Source organism: Lichenostomus cassidix, chromosome 4 (assembly GCF_008360975.1).
Source record: "Lichenostomus cassidix isolate B80296 chromosome 4, HeHo_3.0, whole genome shotgun sequence".
Lineage (NCBI taxonomy): Eukaryota > Metazoa > Chordata > Aves > Passeriformes > Meliphagidae > Lichenostomus > Lichenostomus cassidix.
The window spans coordinates 63,173,850-63,192,595 of record NC_139484.1 but is presented as its reverse complement, the minus strand read 5'-3'; the positions used below and the strand labels follow the sequence as shown (position 1 = coordinate 63,192,595).

The window sequence follows — 18,746 nt, the reverse complement described above, 5'->3', positions numbered from 1 at the left end:
ATGTCAGAGGACCACAGTAAGGACTCATTGCTTTGTATAAAGAAGTTACACCAAAGTACACGAACTCCAAACACTTCATAACCCACTGGGAGCCCAAGCAAAATCAACTTGGTAACCAGTGAAAGGAAAGCAACCATCACAAAATGGTGAAACAAGCAAACCAGCAAAATGTTCTTAGGATTATGCAAGGTATAATGGCTACTAAAACACCCAAATTGTATCAAAATTTCTTTCCCTGAGTAAAAGTCAGCCTTCCTCTCAATGCATTAAACAGTGGGATGACACAATAGAACAGTTGTTCCTGCAATCAGCAAATGCTGTTCTGCTCAGTCTGGTCACCTACACATATCAGCTGAGTGGGGCTAGACAGATGGGAAGCTCCACCACCTGCTTAATCAGCAGCCTAAAGGCCTCTAACAAGAAATTTTGTATAACATTTGAGAATTAATCTGAGTTTTAATGGAGCAAGGTGTTTATCTAAAAGCATTTAATTGGTGACTAAAAATTATGCCTTCAACTTTGACTTATTAAATACATTAAAACACTATTTACTGCAAGTAAGAACATACTCAAGCCTAAAAAGATTAACAGATAAACCTTAGCAATGAAGGCACACCAATACATAAAAATAACTGCCACAAGGCTAAAGCAGCTCATTCTTGTTTTCCAACTTCCTCTTTACTACCATTTTGTTAGCAAGTTCCTTCCCATTGCTACTCACCTCAATACCACTTTGTCTGGCTAGTTTTACAGCTGTGTTGTAGTAGCCACAGCGTAGGAGATGTTCCACCATCATCCGATCCATGCGTTTCTTCTTCCACATGTTTGCAGCAGCTGGTTGGTCACTACTGTGTTCCTTCAGATGTTCAATCCTACGTTTGCAGAGCTTTGCACTTTCATCTTCAGCCTGGATTGACTCAACAGCCTAAAAAGTAAAAACTCAAAGTAAGAGCTATACATTTTCAACCTCCTTTTAAAGGAAAATAAAGCAATTGTTAGTAAGCATTCTTTACATGTTATACAGTTACTCCCAGTAGTGTTTCTTTCATTCAGAAACATTTCCTATGGCAGTGCATAAGATATTCTTACACAGAAGTTGTTTTGATATATTTGACGTTATGAATATATTAATTTTTCTGCTTAACTGCAGTTTATCCAAAACCAGCAACGTATCAGCTATGGCAGCAACTGCTGTATTAGCCTGCAAAGAGCTTTGTGAGGGTTTACAGTCATCTGATCCAAACAGTTGAAAAGCAAAATTTCCACCTCTAACCTATGCATGGCTTCTTCCTCCAGCAGCTGTCCTGCTGGATTAGTTCTGCTGAGGAGTGATGCACAGTAAACCCACATTACTTCTAATACACTGGAGCCATCTTAATCAGTCATGCAATAATGAAAATTATACAAACAGTAGGCCTCTTGGCACCTGTAATTCAAGTACCTAAAAGCAGTTTTTCAAAAATCATCAGTTTTGTTAACCTGGTACTATTTTCTGCTACTGTGGAAATGTGCAACCCTTGTTAAAGAGCCCTACTTAGGAAAACACATTTTTCCAGAGGAAGAAGATCAATCTTATTTAACTAACACACTGCCATACCCAGCACAACAACTCCCACCTCCTCAAGATATTGCCACGATTTTTTTTTTTAATAAAAACCCAAATACTCAGTTCATATTTCCTTAAACCTTTAAGTCAGATGGCTGATCATGCAATTCTATGACAGACATCTCATCATTCCAAGCTGGCTGACTCAGTACACAGAACATGACAACTCTGAGCTCCAGAGCTCCAGAAAGCTGGCAGTACCTTTATGTGCCTGCTGAGGTAAAGGCAAACCAGCAGAGGATGGTTAGTACCTTTCCCATTGGCAATATATACTAATGATGCAATTGCAAGTTAGGCTGCCTTGTGGTGACTTTAAACTTGCTGGCTCGTGTTTGAATGACTGCACAGCTCTGGCAGCTGGAAGGTACAGGCAGGTCTGCCAGCCCAGCCCAAAGAACCTGGAGGCTTTTGGCAGCCCACTCTGCACTCCATGCTGACACAGCGACCTTCCCAGAACTCAAGCCATAGTATCATCCTTGGAGAACAGCTCCAGCTCTGAAAGCACTGATTAGCTCTAATTATGGTTACCATGCCTGTCCGTAGATAGACTTCTTCTGGAAGGATCACTGTTTGAAAAGCAAAGTGTAATAAGAGAAAACTTGCAAGGAAAGCTCAACAAGCTTCTTCCTCACCCCTCCCCATTCCCTCCAATTAAGCCTGACTCCGATCTGGATGCCAAATTCAAGTATCTGAAACACTAGTCACCATACAAGAGTCTCTTACTAAAATTCATGTAAACATCTGTAGCATGAGTTATTTTTATTACTGAAGTCTGAGTTATTTCTGCTGCTGATTTTGGTTTATTTTGTAACATACATTTTAGAGACAAGTATTTTGTTTGTGTTATAACCTGGGTCTCTTCCCATTCAGCAAGCAAACATTAACTCAAGACAAAACACACTCTCACTCTTTAGATGTCTGCAGTATTATCAGATGTGAAGGCAACCTTGAGAAATATTCTGAATACAACTAAGAGAACTCAAGGCAGCCAAGCACAAAGGTCAGACCCATTCTCATTCCAAAGGGCTCTTCTTATATGGCTTTGTATTTGGACTTATACAGCTCTTGCTGATTTTTTGATCCTTCTAGTACATTCAGAAAGGCTACAGATCCTTTTCAAAACCCTCTGAAGCAAGTCTATCTGGACTTGCCCTGCTGGACATTACTAGAACTTGAGGCAACAAGCATATTAAACAAGATACAAAAGGGAAGACACAAAGGCCTAGGTTTCCCCAGGATCATTTTCAGAACCCAAGAAACCTGCTGTGTTTAAAAGCTCTCTTTCAAGAGTGAGTAAGGTGTTAAATAAAGGAACCATCTAATGCTATTATGGCCATCTCAGCAGTTCATGAGATCCTTGTCCAAACACAGGAGGAAACAGAGATGCCACATGGGTCCAAAGGCTCTAAAGAAAACAATCATTTTGCTCGGGGCAGAGATTATAGAGAAGACAGTTGGGAGTCGAGGGTTTGGAGCAGAAACAAGACCTTTGTGTTTCAGAGGACTTTTACTGTTAAACAAAATTTTTTTGCCTTTTGTTCTTTCTGAGCAGCTATAAGATTCCCCACAGTCTTTCAGGCAGTCAAAAACAAATGAGCAATTAAACTAAAAAATGGAGCTTTGCACCCAAAACATTCAGCAATGCCTTCAGACACACCCCCACAGTCAGCAAAGATTTAACAAGTAAATAACTTTTACTCCTCCACATCATTACTACACACCAACAAGCAACATCCAACACCTCTTTCAGAAATAGCTCCTATTTTTCTGTAAGTAACAGAGAAGCGAAGAAAACATAGCCTTTAAAACCTCTTTAAGTTTCACAATCTGAGGATGAAAAGAGCAATTAATTTATGAAGTCTTTTGCAGACCAGCTTTTCAACACCTAGCTAACTTGTTCAAGCAGAAAACCCCAAATCAACACACATGACAGCGTTATTTTCATGTTGCAAACCTCCAAGGTACTTTGACGCTTCACTTAATACCATCTCAAGATTTATATCTGTTGGTTATTTCATTTAAGTTTTAATGAAATGACTCTGCTACTATGTTTCATCTATTTATTTTTGGAGAAGCACTGCTCTCGAGTCAGGAGACAGAGCTATTTTCATTTTTCTGCAAGACTTGTTTCAAGCAAGTGTTCTGATGACTCTAGGGATGAGTAATATTCCCATCCAAAATAAGGATGGCTTATACTTTTTTTTCTGAGATCATATACATCTTTTTCTAAGAAAGATGTGGTAAAGGCATAAAAGGCTGGTCGTTATCTTGCTCAACCTTAACAGCTAGAAGCAGGTCATCCTGCCAAATTTTGTTTAAAAGGCTCTTAATACTCCCTAGGAATCTTTCAAACTGTAAGTGTTTATAAAAAATTTTCAAGTAACAATCCAATCCAGGACAGCTTGCACTTTCTTCTGCAAAGAAGACTCAACACTACATATAGCTATTCCTGCACTGGGGGTTTCACATTTTTCAGCCTGATCTTCTACCTGCTTTGCTATTCCAGGAATCAATTAATGCAATTGCACAAACCCTTCCATTAGACAAGCAGGAATTGATACAAATCAAATTATTGATTTGATACAAATTTGCTAAATTGATACAAATCAATTTATTTTGCTACTATTTATTTTATGTTAGTAGAGAAAATCCTGTTCAGGGCTATAAATATGTATCAATTTTACCTCTCAACAGAGGTATGTTACACTTAGACAAGGACCACCAAATCATGTTTCTTAACCACAGTGAAGCAAAGTTTCACTGTGCATTCCAAGGTCTTTAAAGTGCCAGCAATGCCTGTTACCCTTCAAAAGAAAACCCAAGCAAACAGCATTGCAGCTAAGGTGGAACACCACTCACCTTGCGTTTCAGAACGCTGAGCTTTTCAACAACTCCATCCAGGAGACTGACAACAGAATCCACAGCAGGACAGCTGCTCAGTGTCTTCTCCAGCTCCGCCACCACCATGGTAACGTGGCTGGTCTCTCGATCAATGTTTTTCTGTGCAGCTCGAAATCGTTTGTTTAGTGTTTCATATGGCACCTGAAGGAGAAATAGCAAGTGATTAGAATTTCTGTGTTTAAAAAGTCAGGTTCTCTAGAGTTTAGAGAGACTATGATTTCATCTGATGTAGCCCAAAGAACACCTCAGCTCCAGCGGACTAGAGGTCATTGATTGAACTTGAGCTCCCTTACCAAAACCCTTATTGAAGTTCTCTGAGCAAGGAGCTCATAGTTCAAAGGTTATGAAAAAACAACAGCAAAAATGCTGCAGTTTCTTGTCTGATACCACTTTCACCTATCATGCTCTGGCTGTAGCAGGCAATGATGGACAGAGTCCAGGGACAACAGAATGCAAAGACAACTGTGTACCTACAAAAGGAAAGCTACAAATTAAACTACAACTAAGAGATCACCCTTAGAACATGACTTTCTGAGTTTACATTTCTTCCCTTCAGGAATTCATTAAAAGACAGAAAGTTACCTTTGAGAGAAAGCATGTTTAATGCATATTGGCTACTGAAAAATTTATACATAGTACACCAACAGTTATTCAGGAAATCCAACAAGTCTCCTACATACTTTTACCCACCAAAGACTAATTTTTAATAATACTTGCAACTAGGACTGTAAGGAATGTCAAGAGAAACCCCATGTACATTTTCTTTTAGGGATAAAAGCCTACACTGTATGACTAAATTGGTAAATTCCTCTAATGCTCCACTCCTGAGTTAAGAGATTAACCAGTCTTGGAGGTCTCCTGTCCTGCTTGTCCCACACTTTTATGGAACAGTTCTATCAAAACTGCTACTGAAGGCCATTAGGGACACATATATGGGATTAGTCTACAGCCTGGTGAATGATCTGGGGAAAACTTACAGAAGAGTTAAGCTGCTTCCACTACAGTGGCAACATAAGCAATTTAGACAGGAAGTTCTATTACTTCACAGAAACAGGAATTTTAAAAAACATTCCAGTGTTATGCACGTAATTCATCCATTTCTTTAATCTTTAAAAAGTCCATGAGAAGTTCCTGCAGGTAGTTATGATAATCTTGATTGCTTTTCCATTAATCAAAGGCATAATTAAGCCAGCAATCAGATCATCCACGTTAAAGGTAAAACAGGAAATACAGATCAGTGTTCTGTTTGGTACATATTACGTATATGTTTGATTACAAATCTTTCAAGCATATAACTTCTAATCAATTATATCAAGGTCTCAATTTTCCTCATTCTCATCATTTGCATGGAAGAAAGTATCCCCAGGGGCCACACTCTTTCTGGCTCTATTAGGAAACAGGTTACTATATAACCACTGCAATTTCCCATTAGAGAACAGTTTGGTTCAGAGTAAGGAAGATGAGCCAAAGCATTTGCTTTCCAAGACTCTGCATTACCTAAAATAGGTTGTGCTTATTTGTAGTAGTAATACAACACACGGATAATCCTGATAAGATATGAAAGGGCTTCTCAAGACTGAACTTAGATATTTAATGGTTTTTGGTATCTCAAACTAAGACCAACCAAATAACAGCCATAGACTTGACCACAGGAAGCATCAAGCCAAACCAACTATTTTCCTCATACATTTTTCCCTAAAATCCCAGCACTACACCCACAGAAACTCAAACCACATAATCCATGACAAATAATAAGCTTCAACCTACTTAGGTGCCTATATAACAATCTCCCATCTCCAACCCTCATTTCTCTTCTCCATTTCCACAAAAAAGATGAAATATTTTAAAGACCCAAAGATAAAATTGATATTTTGGGGGGCCATTATTTTGACATCTCATGTTTCTGAACATGGAAATATTTTTCCAACTCTAAGACCTTATGCTAGACAGCATTAAGACAACTTCTTCCCTTTTTTCCTCTGCTGTATTTTACTGTTCACCAAAAAATATTTCTGCAAGTATTTTGCTAATCAGCTTTTTTCCACACTGAAAATCTATATCAATAAAGACTTTCATAAGCTACGACTGATTTGAGGTATCTTTTTCACTACAGAAAGTGCTTTTGTTAAATTTTGAGCAGTCAGTTGGACACAGATCTAGTCAGTTTGAAAAAAAGTCTGTGCTTAATCTCCCTTTTCCCTAGTTCCTTATCTGCACTCAAGAGCAGTAACAGCTCCCATTTCCTGTGCTCTGTCTCCTCAGCATGCAGACTTCTGGCAGAGTTTGTGTTCATATGACATTTAGAACAATTGAACTTTCAATTTCAGCTGGCATCACTATACATCATTTAGAATGTGTCTAGGTGCAATAGGTTTTTGAATCTTCTCTTATCCTTTTTTCCTACCTACTCTAAAAACAATCTGAATATCTTGTGAAGAAGAGACTACAAGTTGAAATGTTTCCACTAGATACTCTGAAAGTAAATAGAAGTGAACATATTGAGAAACAGAGCTTCAGTGTACCGTAACAAGGAAAATTAGAGGTACAATGAAATTATTTGCATAACTGAAGCTGACAGTAAATACTCCTTTACCAGAGGTTTCCATGATTTGCACAGGCACTTGTTTCTTATTATAGAGCCAGCAGTTTTCATGAGTATATTTGTAAATCATCTCCAGATCCAGCTTTTACATTTACTTTACAGGAGCAGAGTCTTTGAATGCCAAAATTTAGAATTGCAACTGCTATATTCCTTATAAAGTAAGCATTTTATCCTCAACTTGCATCTTCATCCACTGATTCTTTTGTTACTCCTACAGCTCCAAAATGCCAAAAGACCCAGCTCCCCAGCACTGGCTTGCTTTACTGCACAACTCTTCAAAAGTTACAGGCACTGTACCAATAGGACCATTTTTTTTCCTCCAATAATGAAAGTAAATGGAAGGAGAACATACAAGAAAGAGTTTTGGACAGTGCAATTCTAAAAACTTTTAATTACAGTTCACTTTGATTTTCAGGTACCACCGTTAGAACACAGTGAACACCAACTTTTTGAACCAAGAGACAGATGCAAGATTTACATCTCATTAATTGCCATAAACCTATTAGAGACTTCCAATCTTTCCTGCCAGTACCATTCTGTGACCAAACCTGGATTACACAGTGATTATTTAAGGACAAGAGTGACCTATAGAACACAGCCTAGGGAAGCATTGCCTTAAGGAAGAAAGAATAAATCAGCTACTAAAAAATTTTAAATCAAGCAGCAAGTACTGACCAGAATGTGTTCTGTATAAGCACAATACCAACATGTCCTACTCTTTAAAGCTTGAAAAACCACACCCAGTTGGCTCATACTATGAACATAAAAGAGGATACAAAGGAGAGCTGTAAAATATTAGTGGGCAGCACATTTAAATCCAGTGGCACCACACAGATTCTGCTCCTTTTGTTCATCAGCTTCCACAGCTGCAGACATTATTCAACCTAAGCATGTACTAAACCAGGTCAAACTTAAATGTAGTGAAAAGGAATTTGACTGAAGTTAAATCAACCTACACAAGGGGTAAAATTACAGTAACACAGGTTTTTCCAAGATCAAAATTTTGCTGTGATGAGAAGGAAAGTTTGCTTGGCTGGAAGCTTCTGCAAGCGTAGCATGACTGTTTCCAGGTGCTAAACACTAACAAAGAGGCAGAGACAACTGATTAACCTGATCCACATATTTTCTTCACCTAAGGAGTTACTTCACTCTGGTCTTAGAAAGCCAAAAAAGTGGCGTGCTCTCCCAGAACATGCTCCAACAACCTCTAGCTGCGGAGACAAGACTTAGGAGAGGATTGTTCTGGGTCGACAAGCTTGAACTGGTGGAAGAAGAGGCAGGACTGTGATGAGAGCTACATGTTGGTTGTTGAGTGCAGGGAGTAGAAAACTGCAGAGCTAAGGATGTTAGAGGGAGTTTTTAATTGTACACTTAGGAACTCAACTGTGATGTTTACTGCCTGGCCTTAAGCCCAAACACAGTTCTCTTTCTGCCCATGAATGCAAATAAGGTACCAAAGCAAGGCAGAGTTCTAAAATCATAAAGCAGCTAAAACTGTTAAAATTGGGTGACTTTTCATAAGCCATATCAAATATAACCTGAAATATCCATAAATATAGTGAATTTAATACTAAATATATCTTCATCAAAATGAATTTTTCAATAAGCCATTCACCTACGAAGTGATTCCATTTTCTTGAGTTTTTTGAAAACATATTAAACATAGAAATAAACTCAGCAAGTATTAAATGTTTGCATATGCTGTAACCTGATGTTTTGCAAACTATGATACACTTCTCAAGTGTTAATTATCAGCCTGCAAATAAATATTTGAAGAAATTTAAACAATATTAAGCCAACTGATACAGGGCTGCAGCAAAACAAGTGTGAGCAACAGGTCAAGGGAGGCAATTCTGCCCCTCTGCTCTGCTCTAGTGAAGCCCCACCTTCAATGCTGCTCTGGAGCCCCCAAATCTAAGGATGTGGACCTGCTGGAGAGAGTCCAGGAGGCCACAGAGGTGATCAGAGGGCTGGAGCACCTCTGCTATGGAGCCAGGCTGAGAGAGCTGGGGTTGTCATGCCTGGAGAACAGAAGACTCTGGGAAGACCTTACTGCACCTTCCAGTGCCCTAAAGGTGCTACAAGAGATCTGGAGTGGGACTTTTCACAAGGGCATGGAGTGACAGGACAAGGGGGAACAGCTTCAAACAGGCAGAGGGCAGGGGTAGATTAGGCATTAGGAAGAAATCCTCTACTGTGAGGATAGTAAGGCCCTGACACAGGTCACCCAGAGAAGCTATGATGTCCCATCCCTGGAAGTGTTCAAGGCCAGGTTGGACATGTCCTTGTCTAATGGACATGGCAATGAGGTTGGAATTAAATTATCTCTAAGTTCCCTTCAAAGCAAACCATTCTGTGATTCTCAACCAGCCAATACTTTACACAGCATCCTACAATGCATATTGCTGTTACATCCGTTATCAAGATTTTCCTGAGATTAATTTTTCTTCTTAAGGTTTTCTGAATGTATCTACATACACACACTTCATTCTCTATTCATAAATCGAGTCTGTAGAAAACAGCTACTGAACACACTTCCACCTCAGCTCTTGCTTATCTCTACAGACCCAGAGAAAAATGGCTTTAGAAAACATGTGATGAGAACATACCATCTATAGCTTTTAACAGTAACAAAAAGGAGAGGAGAATACAGACCATTTTCCCTTCATAGAAGTTCATCAATTATAGTGATCAAAGCTTAAAAAGCTTTGCTACCTCAACGGCATTTATGTTGTTGGAAGTCAGACATCCAGACTGGATTTACGCTCATTTTAGCACCTTGAATTCTATTAAGCAACTTAATGGCATTTTGAGAATGTGGTGAAGTTTTATCCTGTTTGCACACTTGCAGCTTCTGTAACAAACACACTCACTCAATAACTACCTGGGGTTTCCAAACAAATTGAATACACACACTGCTGAAGGGCTCTCTGCTTGGGATAGAGTACAACATAACAAAGCAAACATGAACTGTGGCAAGGTCTTCTTTGCAGAGGTGGTGTAGTTGTCCAGCCACAAAAGCCTTCTGAGTCACAGCTAGAAATTCAGCACTCATAACTATCATGGCCAACATACACATCCACTTTATCCAACTAGATGTCAAATAAGTGATTGTAATTACCAGGGCCTTATAGATACAGGAAGCATAAGGAAGATGAAAAGCATCTACAGCACTGAGTTTGTGACTTAGCTACGAAGGACAACAAAGCCTCACTTCTAAATGCCTTCTTTGTCTTTATTGGGAAAAGTTTCTTTTATCCTAAGCCTTCCTGATCATGTATGAGCAACTGTGTCTGGGGAAAGAGGTACTATTCACACATGTAGGAAGTCCAAAGCAAGCTGAAGAGACACAGGTACCTGGGAGCAGAAGGGAGGAAAGGAGTGAGCTCTTGGATGACACCACAAACCTGCTACCACTACTGGAATGTTACGGTGAAGAAGTAAAGTTGTCTGTGACTGAAAAGGGCATGTTTCATGCCTCTACTCCAAAGGGATAACCTGGATGATCACGAAAACTACAGGCTGGTCTGCCTCATCTCAGTTCTTGTGAAACTTACAGGAAAGAAAAATCATATGGGAACTGTTTCCAAGCTTATAAAGGTGACTAGGAATAACCAGTAGGACTAGGAATAACCAACACTGCTTGCTTTCAGTGATGAATTGACTATCTCTGAATGGCAGGAGCACACTGCCAGCTCTTCATGCCAGTACGAGGTTTCTGACATGGTCTCACTTGTAGCCAAACAGGGGAGACATGGACTGAACGGCTGAATACAGGACAGGTTAGGGACTGACTGGATAGTCAGGCTCTAAGAATACTGGTCAGTGGTTCTGAAGCTTCCTGGTGTTATTAGAAGTACTGCTTGACTCCCCAGGAATGTTATCAGCTCCAAGGTACATGCCATCTTCAACTATCAGCACTACAGAACACACCATCAGAAAGCTCACAGAGGACAAACTGGTGGAGTGCTTGATAAATGGGTGGCAGAGATGCCATTCAGAAAAAATGACCAGCTGGAGAAACACACCAAGAACTTTATGAAATGTAATCAAGGCAAAAACCAGGGTCCTGTATCTGGTACAAAACCACCCCAACCTTTGTTATTATTCCACTGGTTGTGGAATAACTGGCTAGGACCACCACTGTAGAAAAAGATGCAGAGGTTCTGATGGACAGCAGGTTGGACATGAATCAGCAACAAGCTCTTGTGGCAATGAAGGTTAACCCCATCCCAGGCTGCATTAGCAAGACTAAAGGCAGTGGGTTGAGAGGAGTGATTGTTTATGCTCAGCACTCATGCAGACTCATCTGGAATACTGAGTCTGGTTTTCAGGTCACTCCCCCCCTCCCACTAAAAAAGAGATGCTGACAAACTGGAGAGAGTCCAGAAGGCTGCCACCACGACAGTAAGCTGGTTGGAGGATAAAAAAAAAAAAAATCCAAGGGAAGCTGAGAGGGGCAGGCTTGTTTCCGTTGCAGAAGGAAAGGCTACAGGGAGTTGGAAGCTGCACAATCTGATAGAAGCTTTCTACTGCCGAAAAGTGAAGGTCATAGATAAGAGCTAGCCAGGCTTTCCAGAGTTGTGGAGCAAAAAGGAAGGAGGCAGAGTTGACAACTGTCACTAAAGAAAATTCCAGCTGGACATAAAAAAAGTATTTCAATCAGAAGACTTGGTAAGCACTGGAACAGCAGCCCAGGAAGGTGATGGAATCTCTGCCCTCAAAAACTTTCAGAACTTGGCAGGCCTCTGAGCAACTCAGATTAGCTTTGAAGTTAGCCAAGGTTCAAGCAGAAGCCTAAATTTACACTGTCTGCAGAAGTACTCTCCTACCTTAATTTCATTAATTCATCTTTGCTAACTTAGCCACCAAATACATTTCCATATGAAGATCTGAATGACCATACCAGATAATACCAGAAGTCCCCTCTCTGTCATTATTTTTTCTCTGATGACACCCAGAAAGGGGATGGCACTTGAAAAAAGGCAAGAACAAAGTTAGTTATAATGCCAAATAGTCTCTTCGGACTTCTTGAGCCAGAGATGGGAGTTTAATAGTAGAAACACCACAGGCTGTTTCTCACTCATGAACTCTGCTGGTTGCCGTTTACCTGAGTTTTCGCACTGCAATATCCTGTTGTGAGACATTTCACAGGCTCACAACCATGTGAAGAAATACTCTTTCGTTTTGATTTTAAACTATTTTGAAACCCTTTGGTTCTTGTTTTGGAAGCAAAAGAAGGACATACTTCTCACATATCTTGAGATTGAAGAGGCTCTTTCTAAACCATTCCTTGAAGACAGACATTCCAACTCTAATCATTCTTGCCCTTCTGTAGACATTTTCCAGTTCTACTACATCCTTTTCCAGGATGAGAGAAGGGAGAAAATAAGAGTAACTCATATTACTTGAGAGAAGAAGAAACCCTGGATTTCAATTGCTATGTAATGAGTTTCTCCATTCTTCCCTTTCCCAACACCTCTGTCCTGTGTTTGTCAACATTAACCAGACCACTCACAGAAAACATTCACTATTAGCCCTAAGATTGCACTGAGGAATAATGGTAATTTCCAACTCAGGTATTTTATATATAAGACTAGGATTAATTTTCTTTCCACCATATCTAAAAACTGTACCACACTGCACTTGTCTATACTGAATTTAATCTATTTTAACACCCATTCAGTCTCTCACTATTTTTCTCTAATGGTTCACACTTGGGCTATATCTGTAATACCTCAATTATCTTGGTATCATCAAGGAAAACTGCTTCATCTCAGCACTCACTCTTTCTTCCAGGCTGTTCAAACAGCTGAATATCACCAGGATGCCAGCAGAATCCTAACACCAATCTTCCTCCATTACAGAGGCTGGCTACTCAATCTTGATGTTTGTTTTTTGTGTTGCCCAGCTCCTTATCCACATAAGGACTTCAGTCTTTCTCGCAAGAGTTCCTGGTAATGCTTATCTCCAAAAAACATTCAGTAATATGAATAAACTATCAACCAAGTCCATCTCACTGCCTCCTTCAGTTTTTTAAAAACAACTCCAGTATCTTTACATGGCATGCACTTTTTAAAAGTCACATTAACTGATGTATGTTATTCCATATTTGATTAGTCAGGATACTATTTCTGTATCAATAAGCCATTGGTTGGAAGGGAAAAATCAATTACATTCATTAAAAATATCACTAAAATTTTACTTAATAAAGTAGAAGCACAGAAACAGTCTTCTATTTTGTCTTTCTTCCACAGCTATCCAACAAAATTCTCAGACTACTTCAGTGTTCACCAGAGAATTAGGAGGAGGACTGAACACAGGAGAAGAGGATTTCTCCAAACCAAAGAGGTTTTTTATAACAAGTGTTACATGCTGCATTTCTGCTTCTTTAGAGGTGTAGGATGTTAGGTTTAAGCCTAACGGTCACTGTGTGCAATTTCAAACACCATTTTGATGCTGCCCACAAGTTTTCCTAACTGATACAGAGCAAGACTGAAAGAGTGAATTACACATTTCTTTCATGACTGAAGTTTTGCCAAAAATGAAAGCCTTTATTCTCCTCCAAATCTTTAGCCTTACACTAGACCTTTAGCACACCAGTTCTCACACTGATCTCCTCACATACTACAACACTGGCCAAATTCCTTCTTTACTTATGTAGATTCAAACCTAAAGAGCTCCAAATAAAAACACAATCGATCTCTTTCAGATCATAAAATTACTCAAAAAGTTTCTAGCCCACAGTAACTGCATATATGAAACTAGTTCAGATGCAGCAGAAAAAAACTAAAATGAGTTTGTATAGCTATCATTTGGTTGTTGGGAATTATAGAGTAAAAGTGAGACTTCAAAAAAGTCAATAGAAGGAAGAAATACTTGGTTTTACAAGACCATTATCTATTCCCCAGACTCCTGTTAACAGGATTTTTCAAAGGTTTCTTTTCTGAAAACTGATTTCCACAGAAAACAGTACAGACAACAGAAACAACCATCTTTTACACAGGTTTGCAATTCTGTAAAGAGCATTCATTTTCCTTTCTTATTTGGAAGAAAGAAGTTAATTGAGTCTAACTTTGTGCAGGGAACTTTCAACTATATATCCTGATCTCTCTGTGCATCATCCTTCCTCAGTATTACAGTAGCTTGGCTGAAACTAACTCCTTCCTACATAAAATGTGATTTTTTAAAAAACCATAAAAACCTACACTAGGTATCTTTTCAGATAAACTCAGTCATGAGCAGGAGGGAAATAGAGATGGTTTTTTAAAAATCTTATCAGATAGATAAAGTCACTAGGGGGAAGAAAAAAAAGTGTTTCAAGAAATATATAATAAAAAGAGTCCTACCAGATTAGGTGGGGGGAACCATTACAGAACTATGCTCTTCTTTCAAGGGTCAGAAAAATGGTGTGCTTCCTCTCCTCACCTGTGTTAGCTTATAACCCTTGAAAAGCACCAGAGATTTGTATGAAACTACAGGTCTCCAAGACAATTTACTTGAAGACTTTGAGATATAAATAAGCTTTTTTTCAAATGCCCCTACATGAAATTAAGCCCAGCCAGACAGCTAGGGAAAACAAAGAGAGGTGCAGTGATGAAACTGCCTTTCAAAAAAGTAGAAGCAAAGAAGAAGGCAAGAAGAACAAGGAAATATAGGAACATGTAAGAAAAACTAAGCATCTCCTAAGAGTTTTAGTAAACAGTGTCAAGAGAAAAACTAAACCCCACAGGAAACACCTTCAAGCATTAAGCTGTTTTCTTGAGACTAAATTAGTCTCCAGACCATGAGGCACCATGCCCACCCTTTCAACAAAACAGAAAAGTAGAGAGCATCTGTTATATATGATGCCATAGAAAAATGAGGCAGGGTACAACAAACTACTGAAATTTTTCCCTCAAAGCAGTAACAATTAAGCATTTCCAAACAGAGTTACTGAAATTCTGTATTTTTATATACTTCATTTTTTTTTCCTAAAAAATTCTTGGATTACTTCAGATCAGAGTCAGCATCATTATTTGTCACTGGACTTATCAAAAATGTAAATGATACCACCACTTATTCAGTGAACCCTTCTGATGAGTAGTTCTTATCAATTCCTTGAAATAGTAATAGCTTTCTTTGTTCTAGGCAAAACCAGAAAAGGAAAATAAAGTTAAAAGCAAAGAGTAGTAGTATATTTCCAGAATGGATGGCTTAGAATAATATCTAGATTTAGGTTAATTAGGTAAAAAAATTAAAATAAAATCTTGAAGAGGTATAGATCCAAACAATGTAATTTAATAAGCCTAAAAGCAGTTGGAGGTAATTAGGATTTTTAAAAAATAGTTCTTTTAAAAAACAGTTTCAATGTTTTTGAAGTGTAAAGCCTAGGAGCTTGCCTTTGTTAAAAACAAGTCAGTTTTACAGTTCAGGAAGACAGTACTGTGTATTCTAGAGCAGCTGTGTCTAGAAAGAAACCATCATTATATTATTCAAAGCTGCTACTTCAATACAGGAGAGAATTAGCAGCAAAAATTCTTGGATTATCCATCTGCTATACACATACTTAGTCAACAAAAGCAATCACACTCCTTCAAAATATTATCCCTTTACACAAACTGCAAGTAACTTAGTTCTGAATACATGATGAACTTTTGAACAAGGCTTCCTACAAGAAAATTAAGTGCTCCACAAAGCGACTTTACAGTTATAGAAAATTATCTTACATCTTTATGTAAGGAAGTTGACAGCCATTTTAGAGCCCTGTCTAGAGCCACTCTGGGGACATCAGAGGCCATTCCTTTTCAATGTACTTGTTATAGCTGCTACCCCAGACTCATACCTCAAAAGAAGTTTCTCTGCCTTTACTTTTAGTAGGAATATTGGAGTACTAACAAGTAATAAGCATTGCTCCTTGCCCAGAGAAGCAGCTGAGTTGCAAAGCTAAGGTCACTCAGCAGGTCTGTGTCCTGGGCAAGTCCTTCCATTTGTTTTGATCCTTCTTCCTTCTCCAAATATTTGTTCAGTTTAATCACAGCACCACCTCTTTAAATGAAAGAGGTCGTTGTCCTTCTGTGTGTTTGCAGTCCAGACACCATGATACTGGCTAGAGATCCCATTTCCAATCAGATTGCTCCCAAAATAACCCATTCCAGCCAAAGTGACAGCATGTCTTATGACAATTAAGGATTACTGATTGAAATTAGAAGACCCATATCAGAATATAAGAATGACCAAAGTCCTACTCAACGTATTATCTGTTTTACTTTAATTTTCACTAGTTTAAAAGTCAAATTAATCTACAGAGCTCTTAAAAAAGTTGAGGTAAATCAAAAGAAGTTGTGAAGCAGTGAAAGTTACTGGCTATCAAAATGAAAGTATCTTGAAAAAAAAAGTTGCTTTATTGAACTCAAATATCCCGTATTTTAAGTAATCAATTACGGTGGCATATTTCACATTCTGGGTTAGCAAATACTTCCCACATAGTTTATCTTCAGGCTGTGAGTTGTGGGAGGCCAAGTGTACAAAGCAGGCAGCTTTCTGACTTAACAAGGACTGATGGATCCTGTCAGTGTGCCCCTATAGCAAACTCCCATCTGCCAGAACAGCACTGCCCTCAATCTGTGAGCCCAAAAGGCACACTCTTATGTGGATTACACAGGAACTAGTGATTTGAAACACAATGGGAAAATGCTTAGGGAGCACACCAAGTAACGCATTTTTCCTCCTATTACAATTACTAGCAAATGTTTGAAACTCATTTTTACGTTTGTTTCACAGCTCTTGAAAAACACTCACTATGCTAAGACTCAAATATTTCATATTTGTTTTATTCTTGTTTTATGTCAACATTTAAAGACCCCAATGTGCTAGTTACCATACAGACATGTTACTCCTATACCAAAAACATCCACAAAAACCAAACTCTCAAGATCACAGGATAGTGGCCTGTGAAAACACTACAAATCAAGTATGGTGCAACTAGGAATTGCAACATAGGTAAGTATTCACTTTGAAGATACTAACAGGAAGTCTTCTCTGAGGTGTTTGATAATACCTTTCTTTAAGTATTTTCTTACAGGCACAGTGGGGTACTGATAAGCAAGCAACAGCTCTAGCTCATGACCACACTGTTACTGCCTTTTACTGTGTTTTCTTCCTTCATTAATCACTTTAAAATATATGTTATAGTCAGTAGGCAGGGGTGGAAAAGAGACCAATAAGAGCCAATTTCTTAAGCTACTTTACAACGTCAAACTTCTTACAAAGTGCCACAGTATTAGATTTTTCTTAAAACACAGTGTTTCTTAGAACAGAACCTAGTGCAGAAAAACAAGAGCAGTACAAAAGATGTCACACTTGTTTGCTGACACACACAATGTGTCAAAACAGGAAGTGCATTATTCAGCAGCACAGGAATGCTCAGCATGGAGATTCAAGGCACTTGGTGAGTCAGAGCACCCAGGTTGAAGATGGATTTAGTGTGAGGTAAGTGTTCATGATGAGTTAGTGCAGAGCTGACTGTTACCAACATCCAGGTTTCTTATTTTGCCAACCTTCTGCTTGAAAAGCACTTAACAAATCAGATAATCTAAAACGGGGCCTACAAGAGAGCTGGAATGGGACTTTTTACAACAGCAGGCAGTGAGACACGACAAGGGGGAATGGCTTCAAACTCAAAGAAGGCAGGTTTCGATTAGATATGAGGAAGAAATTTTTTTATTGTGAGGATGGTAAAATACTGGAATAGGCTGCCAAGTCTGCCTCCTCCCTGGGAATGTTCAAGGCCAGGTTGGATAAAACTTTGAGCAACTTTGTCTAGTGGAAGGTGTCCCTGACCTCGGCAGGATAGTTGAAACAAGATGATCTTTAAGGTCCCTTCCAACTCAACCCATTCAATGATTCTATCACAACATATATGTTTTTACACTGATGTGCAGACATTGAACTAAGTGTTACAAGTTGTTACTTCCATCTTTCCCAAGTTGTGCTTGAACCACTTTCACTGAAGGACTTTTGCTGCTACATGTTCAAAGTTCTGACAAAAGTACTCTGACTCATGTTCAAAACAAATTACAGTAAAGCTTATAAACATGGGAAAAATAAAGTACTGCAACCAGCTATGCAAAAAATGAATCTTACACCTCTTCTTCCTCAGTGGGTAAAAAAGTTGATCTGAACTGTTTGACATCTTCATGAGTGACCTGGATGATAGGTCAAAGTGCACCTCCCCAGTTTGCAGATGATACAAAGCTGGGAGGAGCTGTCAATATGCCAGGCGGTTGAGGTGCTATTCCTACAGATCTCACCAGGCTGGAGAAATGGGCAAACAAGAGCCTCATAAAATTCAAGAAAGGGAAATTCAAAGTCTTACACTTGAGAAAAAACAACCCTTTGTACCAGAACATGCTGGAGACCAACAACCTGGGAAGCAATTTTGCAGAATAGAGCCTGGGGGTCCCACTGGACAAGTCGCCCATGACTGCAGTGTGCCCCTGCAGCAAAGGCTACCAACAGCACCCTAGGCTGTGTTACAAAAAACACTGCCAGGGGTCAAGGAAGGTGATCCTTCCCCTCTATTCTAACTAGAATTTAGACCCACCCAAAGTGTTGTGTTCAGTTTCGGCTCTCCAGTGCAACAAGCGTAGACATACT

The 18,746-nt window shown here is 39.0% G+C and overlaps 1 protein-coding gene across 6 annotated transcripts in view; it reads right to left on the bottom strand.

Moving 5' to 3' along the window:
• Positions 1-18,746, bottom strand: part of MAEA (macrophage erythroblast attacher, E3 ubiquitin ligase) — a 49,452-nt gene that overhangs the window by 27,042 nt on the left and 3,664 nt on the right. For 4 of the 6 annotated variants that reach the window (XM_085059592.1, XM_085059590.1, XM_085059587.1 and 1 more), the window contains exons 2-3: positions 4,466-4,648; positions 722-925 (exon numbers count right to left, since the gene is read on the bottom strand). In XM_085059592.1, the coding sequence (XP_084915718.1) occupies positions 722-925; positions 4,466-4,573 (312 nt within the window). In that variant the 5' untranslated portion in view covers positions 4,574-4,648. Of the gene's footprint in view, positions 1-721; positions 926-4,465; positions 4,649-12,846; positions 12,866-12,896; positions 12,991-18,746 lie in introns of those variants that run through there. The other 2 variants (XM_085059591.1, XM_085059589.1) reach the window with 2 other exon arrangements.